The sequence below is a fragment of the Labeo rohita genome, chromosome 21, assembly GCF_022985175.1.
Source record: "Labeo rohita strain BAU-BD-2019 chromosome 21, IGBB_LRoh.1.0, whole genome shotgun sequence".
Taxonomy (NCBI): domain Eukaryota; kingdom Metazoa; phylum Chordata; class Actinopteri; order Cypriniformes; family Cyprinidae; genus Labeo; species Labeo rohita.
Genome location: NC_066889.1, coordinates 5,243,697 through 5,257,401, shown reverse-complemented (window position 1 = coordinate 5,257,401; position 13,705 = coordinate 5,243,697). Strand labels below are relative to the sequence as shown.

Sequence of the window (13,705 nt, the reverse complement as noted above, 5' to 3'; positions counted from 1 at the left end):
GTTGTTCATCTAGGAGTTTCTTCCGTCGTGTTACTCCTCTGTGAGTTGGTTCTGATTGGACTGTGTCTCACAGCTATAAATACCACCCAGGCGTTTGGATCCCCATGCTTTAGGGCTCCCCCGGCGCCTCCTGTCAAACACTGCCATCTTGTTGGGAATAAATGTCTAACTGGCAGAGGGGCGATCTGTCTCTCTCAAGCTTTTTTCTCTAGCGGGCTAATGCTCCATCAGAGTCTGTGTGGCATCCAGCTTCGGCGGGAAGGTCTGATCTCGTCTCGTTTTCTCTATTTTCTTAATCTCACGCTGTTTTTTTCCTTTGTTTTTCCTTTTAGTTTTTGTCACCCATCCTGATTTCTCTTAATCACAAATACAAACTACCATTGCCTTTTAATAATTTTCCAATAGGCACAAACTGTTCAAATCAAGTGTTGTGTGCTCATTCAACCTTATGTGATTAACACTGTGATATTTGTGAACGCTGTGAACGCTGACAAATGAGACCAAGTGAATCTCACCTGAATCAAGTCATACACTACCAGTCAAAAGTTTTTGAACAGTAAGATTTTTAATGTTTTGTTGAAGAAGTCTCTTCTGCTCACCAAGCCTGAAATTTATTTTATTAAAAATACAGCAAAATCTGTAATATTTTGAAATATTTTTGCTATTTAAAATAACTGCTTTCTTTTTGAATATATTTGAAAATTTAATTTATTCCTGTGATCAGAGCTAAATTTTTTAGCATCATTACTCCAATCTTCAGTGTCACATGATCCTTCAGAAATCATTGTAATATGCTGAACTGCTGTTCAATAAACACTTTTTATATTATTATTATCAATATTTAAAACAGTTAGAAAGATCCAAAGATCAGCATTTATCTGAAATAAAAAAAAAAAACTTTTGTAACTTTATACACTAACCATTCAAAAGCTTGGAGATAGTATATGTATATATTTTTTAATTATTACAACTTTTAAAATTAATACTTTTATTTAGCAAGGATACTTTAAATTGATTAAAAGTGATGATAAAGACATTATAATGTTACAAAATAATTTCAGATAAATGCTGTTCTTCTGAACTTTCTATTCATCAAAGAAACCTGAAAAAATTCTACTCAGTTTTCAACATAATATTAATAATAATTGTTTTTTGAGCAGCAAATCAGAATATTAGAATGATTTCTGTTAGATCACGTGACTGGAGTAATGATGCTAAAAATTCAGCTTTGAAATCAAAGGAATAAAATAAATTTTGAAATCAAATAGAAAACAGTTATTATAAATAGTAAAAATATTTCAAAATTGGACTGTTTTTGCTGTACCCCGAATCAAATAAGCATGTATGTATTAGGCTTGATGAGCAGAAGAGACTTCTTTAAAAAAAAAAAAAAAAAAAAAAACATTAAAAAATGGTACTGTTCAAAAACTTTTGACTGGTAGTGTATTTAATGCAAAAATGAATAGAAACAAAAAAAATGCAAAAAAAGTCTATTTTTATTACTACTGTATGGTGGCAAATTAAAAAGGTAAAATAAATGTGAAATATTTTGAATAATATTTTAAATAAAATATTTGTACAGCATATTAGCATTTAAAGTAAATGTGTTAAAATTTTTTCATTCTAAAATGTACACTTACATGTATAATAATAATTAAAACATCTGGACATATTACAGTAACAAAAAAATGTGCTTAATTGCCATTATATTAACATCTTTACACAGACTTAAATGGTACTAAAAGGCTTGTTTTCATTTTAAAAATATATCTTTTTTTCATCTAAGGGTGGAATATGACCTGAAGATGCTTAAACAGCCCTCTTCCTGACCTCTTTTAATCGAAACCAAGCAAAACATAAAGTCAGCAGCTACAACTTTTTGCTCAGACAGCAGCATTATATACACTTGTCACTAATTTCCTCTCTCATGACATTATTAATATAGTGCTAAAAAAGGACCTCACAGTTCAAAACAACCTCGAATAATTAGCTGTTGCCCATCTTTTAACATTTACTCTGGCAATTATGGTGATTAGTTGTGTGCCTTGATCTTCATATGTAAATCTTTGTGTAAACAAACCTATATTAGCGTGTAGGTGCGCGGGAGCGATCGCGTACACGTACCTGACAAAAACACTGCGCCGTAGACGCGCACTAAATTACGCCCTAATTGGATCCCTTTGAATATTCAAGAGACGTCCCCTCCGACACATGTACAAAATAAAACTAACAAATATGTGGGGGCAAGAAAAGCACATTGGGGTTAAAGGCGCTGAGGGAGATAGCCTTCTTTCTCTCGTTCCTGTCCCCGGCATCTGTTCATCCATATGGAACGGGGGGCAGAATCCGCCGTCTCTGGGAAGGCTGACATTATGTCAAGCAACTCGTTGAGAGAAAACCAGCTTTAGAAGAAAAGTTAGAGGAAGAGACAAAGCGGTTTCAAATTTGACGAGGTTCTCGTGCATTTGAGAACACTTTACTTGGAATAAAATTTAAATATATCTATAAATAAATTATATTTAAAAGTTTATGATGTATTAACAATTGGTGTAAATCTCAAAACAAAGCTTTGCCCCTGTTTCTGTTCCTTTTTTTCTGATTTTCTCTTTGCTTTTCTCTGGTGGCCGTGGTGGTACTTGAGTTTCTTTGTTTGCAACCGGTAAGAAAGCTTTTTCCAGCAGCTTCATATTGTCTTTATTTTTAGTGGACAGCAAATAAAAGGTCTGATATGAATGAATTATTGATTGCAGTGGTCAGTTAAAAGAAAAAGCACTTCCCTTCTTTTTGTTAGTTTATTTATTTATCTGTTTGTTCACTTTGTACTCTCGCCTGGTGCGGTTTTGTAGGGTTGAGTGGATGGATGCGTTTTGTTTGGTGGGTCAGGTATTTTTTTGTGTTACTTGCGTCTTGTAAAAATGTTTACATTTGCAAAAAATGATTTAGTATTGTCTTCTAGAACCAAAAAGAGATTTTTATCAAGCAAACATACACACAATATGTACAAACAAACAGATCCCATTGTGCTTGGCCTAACACGCGCGCACACACACACTCGCACGGTATCATTACTCGTGCACATTACAGTGAGAGGAGACAGAACGGGGGCACTTTGTAAATGTCATGGGCCGAGGGCTCTTCCACCCTCTTTGCTGGATGGAATAAAATGAATTGAAGTGAACACTATCAGCAGCCGCAGCAAGATAAATCTGTCGTTTAAAAGGGACTTGCAATTAGGTGTGCAGGGGCCAGCAGGAGGGCAGGGCTTTCAAGAGCCTGCTGCCATTAACCTCCTTTCTACTGCTACATTGACCTGGGAAGTGTAGTTTTTAGTTCCCCAAGCCTGAATTTGAATCATCTACTCACCAAATAGGACTACAAAGAGATTGACGCTAATATTTGATCTGTTCATGATATGGCCTTGAAAGCCTATTTTATTTCGGTAGTGTGACATAAAATGTAGAGTGGGATTTTGATTCATTTAAGTGATTCTTTTGAATCAGTTCAAGATTTGTTTCCTGATTTGTTCTGCGAGTTACCTCTTTACACCAGTGGTCACAGCTTGCAAATGTCACTGAATCAACCATTTAACAGATTTATTAAAAAATTCTACTGTCTTCTGAGTCAAATTATATTTGTGTAGCATTTTTTGCAGTACACACTAGCTAGGTTTCCATCCAAAGTTGTGAATATAGCACATAAAACATTTGCAAATAAGCAAATGTTTCCCTCCAGTAGAGCTGCCCCATAATAGTCGACTAACCGTTAGTCGACGAGAAGAGACTTGGTTGACCAAAATTTTATTAGTCGCTTAGTCGCAGAACAAAAATTCACAGGAAGTGGTGAAGTCATGCAGTCCGTGACGGACAGATTGTTAAAGGCTGGTCTATGTAGTAATATAGTACACCAGGCAGGACATCCAAACGCTCACCTATCATTTATTGACCTCACTGACTTTACATGGCAGCTCTTTAGAATCTGTAAAGACTCTACATTTATTTGTGTGCACACGGAATAACAACAAAGCGTTGCACTTTTGTAAAATAATTAAAGCAAACAGGATGCACTTTCTGCCGTCTTGGTCTCTGTGAAATTGAGCATGAAACTTCCAGACTCTCTGCATACTTGCCTTACGGACATGAAAATATATATAGAGAGAGTTGAATTCTCTACTTTTAAATGAACCAATTCAAATAGAAAACAGATGTGACCGTGGACCACAAAACCAGTCATAAGAGTCAATTTTTCCAAACTGAGATTTATACATCATCTGTAAGCTGAATAAATAAGCTTTCCATTGATGTATGGTTTGCTATGATAGAACAATATTTGGCCGAGATACAACTATTTGAAAATCTGGAATCTGAAAAATCTGAAAAAATCACCTTTAAATTTATCCAAATAAAGTTCTTAACATTGCTTATTACTAATCTAAAATTAAGTTTTGATATATTTACAACAGGAATTTTACTAAATATCTTAATGGAACATGATCTTTACTTAATATCCTAATGATTTTTGGCATAAAACAAAAATTAATCATTTTGACCCATACACTGTATTTTTGGCTATTGCTACAAATATGCAGATGGCAGCTGTTTGGGAACATGGTCTTGTATGACAGTTCTGGGAGGCAATTATACAGAAATACTTTAACAACAGACTTTGCTCAAGCATTTCAGAATGACCATAATAACATTTCATATGCTGTGCAATGATATTGCTCCACTGGTTAGTCATGTTGTCCCGTCCCATAGCGCAAAGTCACATTACTTTTTTTGGTGCGCATGGAGAAATTTCTTCACAAAATGCGTTTCCATCTTCCATCATCAAGAACATTTTTGCGAATTAAGGGATTTTCTTTTTCGAATTTTGCCATTGCATCACTCGTTTTGATGCAGTACTTCAAAATGCACATTAAAATGGTGATGGAAACATATCTAGTTTTTCAAAGCAGCTTGCAATGATATAAACAATCATGTAGCTGAAATTTGTATATTGCTCTGTGTAATGAATGCAAGTAAAGTTGGATGTACTATACAGTGTATCCAACAAAATATAGACAGTGGGCAATGCAGGTTTTAACAGTGTTTTTACGTCAATTTAATTATACAAGTATATATCAGATATTTTTACACAATAATTCATCCACTTACTTTCTCTCCTTGTTGTGAATGAAACTCTCATGATGAATGAAATAACCTACAGCAAATCAACAGCACTCATCTTGTTCAGACTGAAAACATGAAAAAAATTATTAGTTTGAATTGACAGCTTTGTTCAGGACCAAAAAAGGCAATATATTGAAGCAAATTTTGAAATGATGTGAAGACATCTTCGAAATGATGTGCAGCATTGAACCGTACACAATAAGACAGAAGCGTACGATCAAAATGTTCGCGTAGAACGTAGGGAACAGATGCACAGCCCCTGGTGCGCTTTTAAACATTTCTGTGGTCTTCACCTCCAGCTTTATCTCACAGTTCACCTCACACCTCTCTCTCCAGCGTCCCCTTCCGCTCACCCCTTTTCTCACCCTATCCTTCTTCCTCTCGCGCGCTTTCCTCTTCACACTCTATCTGCGTGACCTTCATCTGCTCGCCACTTTCAGCCGGCACCAAAAACTTAATCACACACTGTCAACCTGTAAGGCGAGGAGGAGGAGGAGGGCGAATTCTTCCCCTCTTTCTCTCGGCTCCTCTCTTCTTTAATGCCCTTTGCAGTGGCGAGGAAAGAAGGGGGAAAATTTATGGCTGGTGGGACAGGTGGGGTATGAACAATGGGCAGAAAGCAGTGCAGGGTTATCTGGTGGGGCGCGGGAGAGCGCGCGGCGGGGAAATCGATGTGACCCGTGATACACTGTCATCACAATTCCCACCCCAGCCGTCCTATTTGTCTTGCGTAGGGAGCCCTGGACGGGCCGTGTCAACGTGCGTGGAGAGAGGCCCTGGCCAGATTAGCCCGGGTGAATCATGACTGCTTGCGCGCTTTCTTATTCAGCCCCAGTTCTATCTGTTATTGCTGCTGCAGTGGGGCTATAGTTTGCGGCCTGGCACTGTGGGTGGGAGGGGTTGTCTATGGGGATTGTGGGTAAAATATGGATTGTGTGTGTGAAAGGATGAGATTAACAGCTATACGGAGCTTTGGACACAGCAGCCTTCTGTTTCTTCAGAAATACACTGTGAAGTGCTCACTTGCTTTATCTTCTCCCCGCTGAGTGATATTCACGGTTACTGTTTCTAGATGTACGGTAAACCCTCGCTTTGATTATAGCCAGTTCATCCTCTGTGAAACAAGTTTGTAGGCTGTTTGAAACTCACTTCAAGGTGAAGAATTCATTTGAGGTTAGAATACTTTAATCTATCCCAGTTTGTTATGCAGAGACTTTAAGAAATAAATTTGTAGGTTGATTTTTTTTTAAACCGTGGCACTATTAAAACTTGCTCTGTGTGTTTGAGTGTCCTGACACAGCAACAGCTCAACCAATAGGGTGAGGTTGGGGGTGGAGCTATCTGTTTGTTTGACCAATGGTAGATGGAGGGAATGTCCGGAAAACATATTTTGATTCTTCTAATTGTGGGACTATTAAAAACTGCTCTCTGGGTGTTTGAGCATCTTGACCAGCCTGACACAGCAACAGCTCAACCAATAGTGTGAGGTTGGGGGTGTAGCTATCTGTTTGCTTGACCAATAGTAGATGCAGGGGAATGTTTGGAAAACATGCTATTATCTTTTCAACTTTGCCTGGTGACACAGAAATGACACAATTCACTTTTAAAAGTCTAATTTAAATTTAATTTCAACAGATTTTTCTGTAGTGGTCAACTAATATATTAATATATAAATGTATATACTGTATATCAGTATATAAATTATTAACTGTTAAAGAAATGTTCTTTATTTGTGGAAAAACACTATAATAGGAATCAAGATGTTAATCTAAAGTGTCTAAATAATAAATGTATTTTATTTTTTTAATATTATTCATTTTCCGTAATGTCAACATTTAAAAGTACATTAAAATATTAAAAATTAAAATATAAAAAAATGTCAATAGGGTTAATTCTAATTGCAGTATGTGTTATTAACTGTCTTTAAATTAAATTTATATATTTTTGGCTATAAAATGAAAAAAACAAAAACAAAAAAACACTTTGGTTGAAATTAAATAGGTTGCTAAACTGAATAATAATCTTTTTTTTTTAATTAAATACAATTTAATAAATGCACATTAACATTGTCCTAAAAACACTGGCATGATTATTCACAACACATTTACATTATGTTCTGTTCTGTGTTGTACCAGATGAGGCTCAGTTAGCTTTGCCAATGCAGAAACCAGGGTTCGAGAAGCTTCCTCTGGGCACTCAGACTCTTCCTCCAGGCTTCCCTGCTCCCTTCCTGTTTGCAGATGGCCTCTCTTCCGTGGAGACATTGCTCACTAACATCCAGGTACATATAGTGTGTGTTTTATTTACATTTGTTAGAAACAGTTAATTAAAATGAATTTATAATGTATTGATTCTGTGGCAATGCACTATTTGTTAATGCACTGCCACAAGGCTATTGGCTCCAACTCATTTGCATAATTTTAAGTGGAAATTTGCTGAGGCCCCCTAGTGGGCCCTGGCCTCCTGTCTAAGAAGCACTGCTTTGAAGTACATGCATTTCGCATACAATAACTGCGTATTTGTGTATTAAAATCAGTTGTGTCTTGTGTTGTGTTGGCGGCTCAGGGTCTGCTGAAAGTGGCCGTGGATAATGCCCGTGTGCAGGAGAAACAGGTGCAACAGGAACGCAAGGAGTTAAAAATGGAGCTGTACAGAGAAAGAGAGATGAGAGAGAGTCTGGAGAGACAACTCACCTCTGAACTGCACAGCCGAGGTACGTACACGCTATTAAACTGGAGGACGTTAGGGTGGATCATAACTGAACTTGCTTTTCATCATATACTTGATATAATAGTTATAATTTAGGTCTAGAGTTCCCACAGTCATAGAAATTTTATAAAGGTAGCTTCTATAGTGATTTACTTAATAGCTATTTATAAATAGTGTGTTATCTTTTTAAACGATTTTAAAATAAGCCTTAGCCAGCAATCACAAATTACTGAAAAAGTGATGGAAATTTATCGGTCATAATGTTTGCGAACCCTTCCGGTCCTCTCTTTTTAGTAAACACATTATCGCATGACGAACACTCAGAAAAACCTCAGAGTGCGCGCCGCCAATTCCCTCTCTTCATCGCAACCAAACCGTGTCACTAGTGGATTTACTGCCAATTCAACTCCTGCCGTTTGCGCCAAGAAATTAAGCCAATTATTCAGCTGGATAACAACTCTGACAATATGTACAAACACCTCAATAATTTATTAGCCATGGCTGTTACAGCATTTCATGTTCTTTTAATGCGCACTGTTATATGGTGGATGATTTGGCCAATCAAAGGCAAGTAATTAGAGGTGTGAGGAGGAAGGGACATACATTTAACACCGCGAGCGAGCGAACACGCCGGGAGCTTGTTTTAAGGTCTTCTGCCAGACTCCGAGTGTTTCAAAAGGCCGTTAATTGCTGTGAATCCACATATACACAGAGTTGATTATGTTTGCACGTATTCAGAGAATTGTGTTGTGTGAAAACATTGTGCTGTGTGAACACGACGTGTTGGCGTTAGGTGTGTACAGCTGTTGTGTTGGCCCATAAATGTGCATTGGTAGGTTAAATTTATTATTACATTAAAAATGCTAGTATGATTGCTTATTCTTAGAGTCCCTGAACCCTGAATGAGTAATAGTAGCGATGCCCTGGCAAACAACACAAACTAGGCCACATTTCCGTAAAGTTTATTAAACAGAGCGTCAAAAAAAATAGCAATTTTACATATCCTTTTTGAAAGCTGTTGCACGTAGCGCACCATATGTTTTTGTTTTGCTAGTGCTAATGAGCACTTTCAAGTCTCTAATGTGTGAACGTGAGTCTGCGCTGGCGTCGTTTTGTGTTTTCAGACACCATGCTGAACGAGCGAAGTGTTTTACGTTTGAATGTTTGTTTAAACTTCTTTCTTCTCGCCCTCAGCCACTATTCAGAAGCGTCTGAAGAAGGAAAAGAAGGCGAAGAGGAAACTGCAGGAGGCTTTGGAGTTTGAGTCTAAGAGGAGAGAGCAGGTGGAACAGGCTCTCAAACAGGCCACATCTCCTGAGAGTCTCCGCATGAGTCTCAACGGTGGGGCTCTGCTCTTTGACACACACAACACTGGGCCTGGCCCAATACTCAAACTTGTGGTCTGGATTTGACCTCTTGTCTACTCACATGACGAATTTCTTGTATTTGTCCCAAGTGTTTAAGTGGTTGTGAAAACCTCAAGTGTGTAGATTGTTTGATCACCAGATGGGACACACTTACATCAGTGTTCTAAAATTAAGTTTACTGACACATTCTGATTTTCAATACTATGCACCTAAAAGATCAGTTCACGTCAGAATTGAAATTTCCTGATAATTTACTCACCCCTATGTCATCCAAGATATTCATGTCTGTCTTTCTTCAGTCAAAAAGAGAATTTAAAGTCCACTTCCCAAAGATTCATATAATGTCATCAAGATATTCATGTCTTTCTTTCTTCAGTCGTAAAGTAATTATGTTTTTTTAGGGAAACATTTCAGCATTTTTCTCCATATAATGGACTGATATGGTGCCCCAATTTTGAACTTCCAAAATGCAGTTTAAATGCGGCTTCAAATGTTCAAATGTTGTAAATGATCCCAGCCGAGAAAGAAGGGTCTTACCTAGCGAAATGATCAGTTATTTTCATAAAAATAATACCATTTCTATACTTTTTAATGTCAAATGCTCGTTTTGTCTTACTCTGCCTGGACTGTTTTTTTCCAGTTCATGACAGTTAGGGTATGTAGAAAAACTCCCATCTCATGTTCTCCCTCAACTTCAAAATCATCCTATATTGCTGTTTTACCTTTTTTGTGAAGGGTGTTTGATCTTCTTTGTATGTTCACTTTGCAAAGACTGGGTCTGTACTTCTGCAGCGATGTAGGATGACTTTGAAATGATTTTTGAAGTTGAGGGAGAAAATACAATTGGAGTTTTTCGACATACCCTAACTGTCTTGAGTCAGAATACACAGAGTTCAGGTAGAGAAAGGCAAGACGAGCGTTTGAGATTAAAAAGTATTTAAATTGTACTTTTTTAATTAAAATAATCAGTCGTTTCGCTAGATAAGACCCTTCTTCCTCGGCTGGGATCGTTCACAACCATATTTGGGATTGTTTGAAGCCGCATTTAAACTGCATTTTGTAAGTTCAAACTCAGGGCACCATATCAGTCCATTATATGGAGAAAAATGCTGAAATGTTTTCCTCAAAAAACATAATTTTTTTACGACTGAAGAAAGATTCCTTAGCTGGGATCGCGTTAAGCCCTTTGAAGCTGCACTGAAACTGCAGTGTGGACCTTCAACCTGTTGATCCCCATTAAAGTCCACTATATGGAGAAAAATGTTTTCCTCAAAAACCTTTATTTCCTTTCAGCTGAAGAAAGAAACACATGAACATCTTTGATGACATGGTGGTGAGAAAATAATCAAGACATTTTATTTCTGGAGTGAACTAATCCTTTAATTTCACTTTCACTGGAAATATTTCTTTGAATGCTAGTGATTTCAGGGCACGTGAGTTCCTGACCATGATGAATCATGGGATAAACTTAGCTCCAAATACCACTCTAATGCAAAATTAGAGATTTAAGTGTGTGTTAAAGGCACTGAGCTTTTGCATTTATGAGAACAGGAACAGTCTTGCGCCCTTACAAGTTGCCAAGATCACAAGACCGACCACATGTGACACGATAAGCAATAAATGACAAGCCCAAAATCAAATCTCACTGGTCCAGAATGCTGCTCCATATAAATATGAGATTGCCAGTAGGATTCCTGAAGTACAAATGAGATCATTAGCTGCTTTTCCACCGTTGTGCCATTTTTAAGAACGGTAAGAAATCTCAGTTATGTTTCCATTTGAGCTCAGCATGGCATGGTTAGGAACGGTTCTCCGCCCGGAATACTCAGCACGGTTAGCTGGCAGAGTGTAGTAAAGTTGCCACTCAGGATTGGTCACTTGTTTGTCATCCAGCTACTAATTTCTCTCTGTATTTGGCCAAGCGCACTTCTTGAGTGAAATAAACAGAAATATCTGATCATTCTCCATAACACGGTCACTATTTATGTCTCATACTGTATATAAACACTTGCGTTACCAAGGCAACAATCGACACATTTGCATCACGAGCTCTGTTATCAGCCTCATGGTGGAAAACAAAACCATATTCTTACTGACTGGCCCAGATCAGCACAGAACAGTTAGGCAGTGAAAATGGTTTGAACAAAAGGTGGAAAACCGGCTAATGATCTTGTTTAATTGTTGAATTGAAGGAGAAAACCATACTACACAACCTTGATGAGAAATCCACCAATCAGATAAATCACTGGAAATGAGAAAATGTGAAACATGCTTAGCAGTGACGTCCACTACCATGAAGCATTGCAAATGTCAACTGAAACAGTTTCCCTATACATATATACTGTATTTGCATATGTTAAATCAAATGTATTGTATCTAATTAATGGTATCCATTCAGTGGTTTAATATTGTACAGTTGTTTGTGATTCAAATCAGTTTGTAGTGCTTTATTCTGGTTTAAATCAATGTGTATTGAGATTCTCTTCACTTTTTGATTTGGTTGAAGGCTTATAACTGTTTATTGAGGATATGTATGGAGAAATGAATGGGAAAAATACATCTAGAGTACTAGATAAGTGAGCAGATTTTACACTTTCACAGCCAAATATAACACATTTGATGTTTAAGATCGTGTTGCATTGTGGAGCACTTTTACTTGGACAACATAAAACTGATGTAATGCTGGAAACTCGTGTACACTGACATACACCGTTTCTCTCTCACAGTATCTTTAAAGATCTGCTTGTTCAGAACTTCCCTCAGTTTGTCCATTAATATTTCGTTCATTCTCATATTTTTTTTAGTCGGTGCTGATATTGGTATTTCCGTCTAGGTCATAACTATTAGCAATGCATTAGCATCATAATCTGAGCTGAGGAAATGGAGGCTGATGTTTATCATAAACGCTCTTAATATGCACACTTATCAAGGCCAAACCATTTTCCTAATCGCTTGCTGTTGTTTTGATTACACTTGTTTAATTGTGAATATCTTAACAGAAGCAGAATTTGAATGGAGAAAAAAAAAACAGGTACATTTGCAAGACATCTGCAAGTATTTTCATGAGTGCTGGAGCAATTATTAGGCCAAGGCTGATTAGACGCGAATTCATTATGAGAAATGCACTTTGTTTTTGCCTTTCATCTGAGCGGAATGCTAGAAAAAGATCCATATTGTGAAGGTCTGCTGTTACGTCACATCTCTCCTCAGATAAAGCTACTTCCTCTTTTGTTTATCTGCGCAATGCGACCTTTGTAGTGGAGATTATTTCCAAGTGCAGTTCAAGTCAAGTGAGTTAGGTAGACAAAATGAATTTAAAAATAAAATAAAATAAAATACTTTTTAAAAGTCTAATAATACACTACCGTTCAAAATTTTAGGGTTAGCAGAATTTTTTTAAAAAGAAGTCTCTGATACTCACCAAGGCTGTATTTATTTGATTAAATATATTGTAAAAACAGTAATATTGTAAAATTTATTACAATTTAAAATAGCTGTTTTTTATTTGAACACATTTTATAATGTAATTTATTCTTGTGATACAAAGCTGAATTTTCAGCATCATTACTCCAGTCTTCAGTCTCACGTGATCCTTCAGAAATTATTCTAATATGCTGATTTGAAGAAACCTTAATGATTATCGTCAATGCTGAAAACAATGGAAGCCCATTTCTGCCACTGAATGAATAAAAAAAAAAAAAATAAAAAAAAAAGATAATTGCAACTTTTATCTCACAATTCTGACTTTTTCTTGCAATTGCGAGTTTATCTCACAATTCTGACTTTTTTATTAAAATTGCATGATACAAATTTTCAATTCTGACTTTTTTCTCCAAATTACATAATATAAACTTGCAATCGCGAGTTATAAAGTCAGAATTGCAAGATATAAACAGGCAATCCTAATTTTTTTCTATAGAACTGTGATATAAACTCACAAATGTGAGTTATAAACTAGTTTATATATTTCAATTGTGACTTTTTTTCAGATTTGCAAGATATAAACAGGCAATTCTGACTTTTTTTCTAAAATATACAATATAAACTCGCAACTGCAAGTTATAAAGTCAGAATTGCAAGATATAAACTCAGAACTGCGTGTTTATATCAGGCAATTCTGACATTAGAACACACAATTGTGAGTTATTAAGTTATAAAATAGTTAATGCTATAATGTTATTAATGTTATTAAAGTTAATTATAATGAGTTTTATATATATATATATATATATGATATTCTGAGAAATCAGCAGTCTTTTTCCCCCTCAGAACTGGACTTTATAACTCACAACTGCAAGTTTGTATCTTACAATTCTGAGAACAAAAAGTCCTGTTTATATTGAAAGTCCTGTTTATATACAGAATTGCCTGTTTATATCTCATAATTGTTAAAGATGTAAATTAAGAGGATCACAGAAAAACCTCAGTGAGGTCAATAAGTTGATGTAGTTCAGGTTGTAA

The 13,705-nt window shown here is 36.3% G+C and overlaps 1 protein-coding gene across 1 annotated transcript in view; it reads left to right on the top strand.

The window, feature by feature from the left end:
- The window catches only part of dacha (dachshund a), a 182,588-nt gene that overhangs the window by 157,784 nt on the left and 11,099 nt on the right, over positions 1-13,705 (top strand). Inside the window, 3 exon segments of the mRNA XM_051092982.1 lie at positions 7,304-7,449; positions 7,734-7,881; positions 9,072-9,218. Of these exon segments, the coding sequence (XP_050948939.1) occupies positions 7,304-7,449; positions 7,734-7,881; positions 9,072-9,218 (441 nt within the window).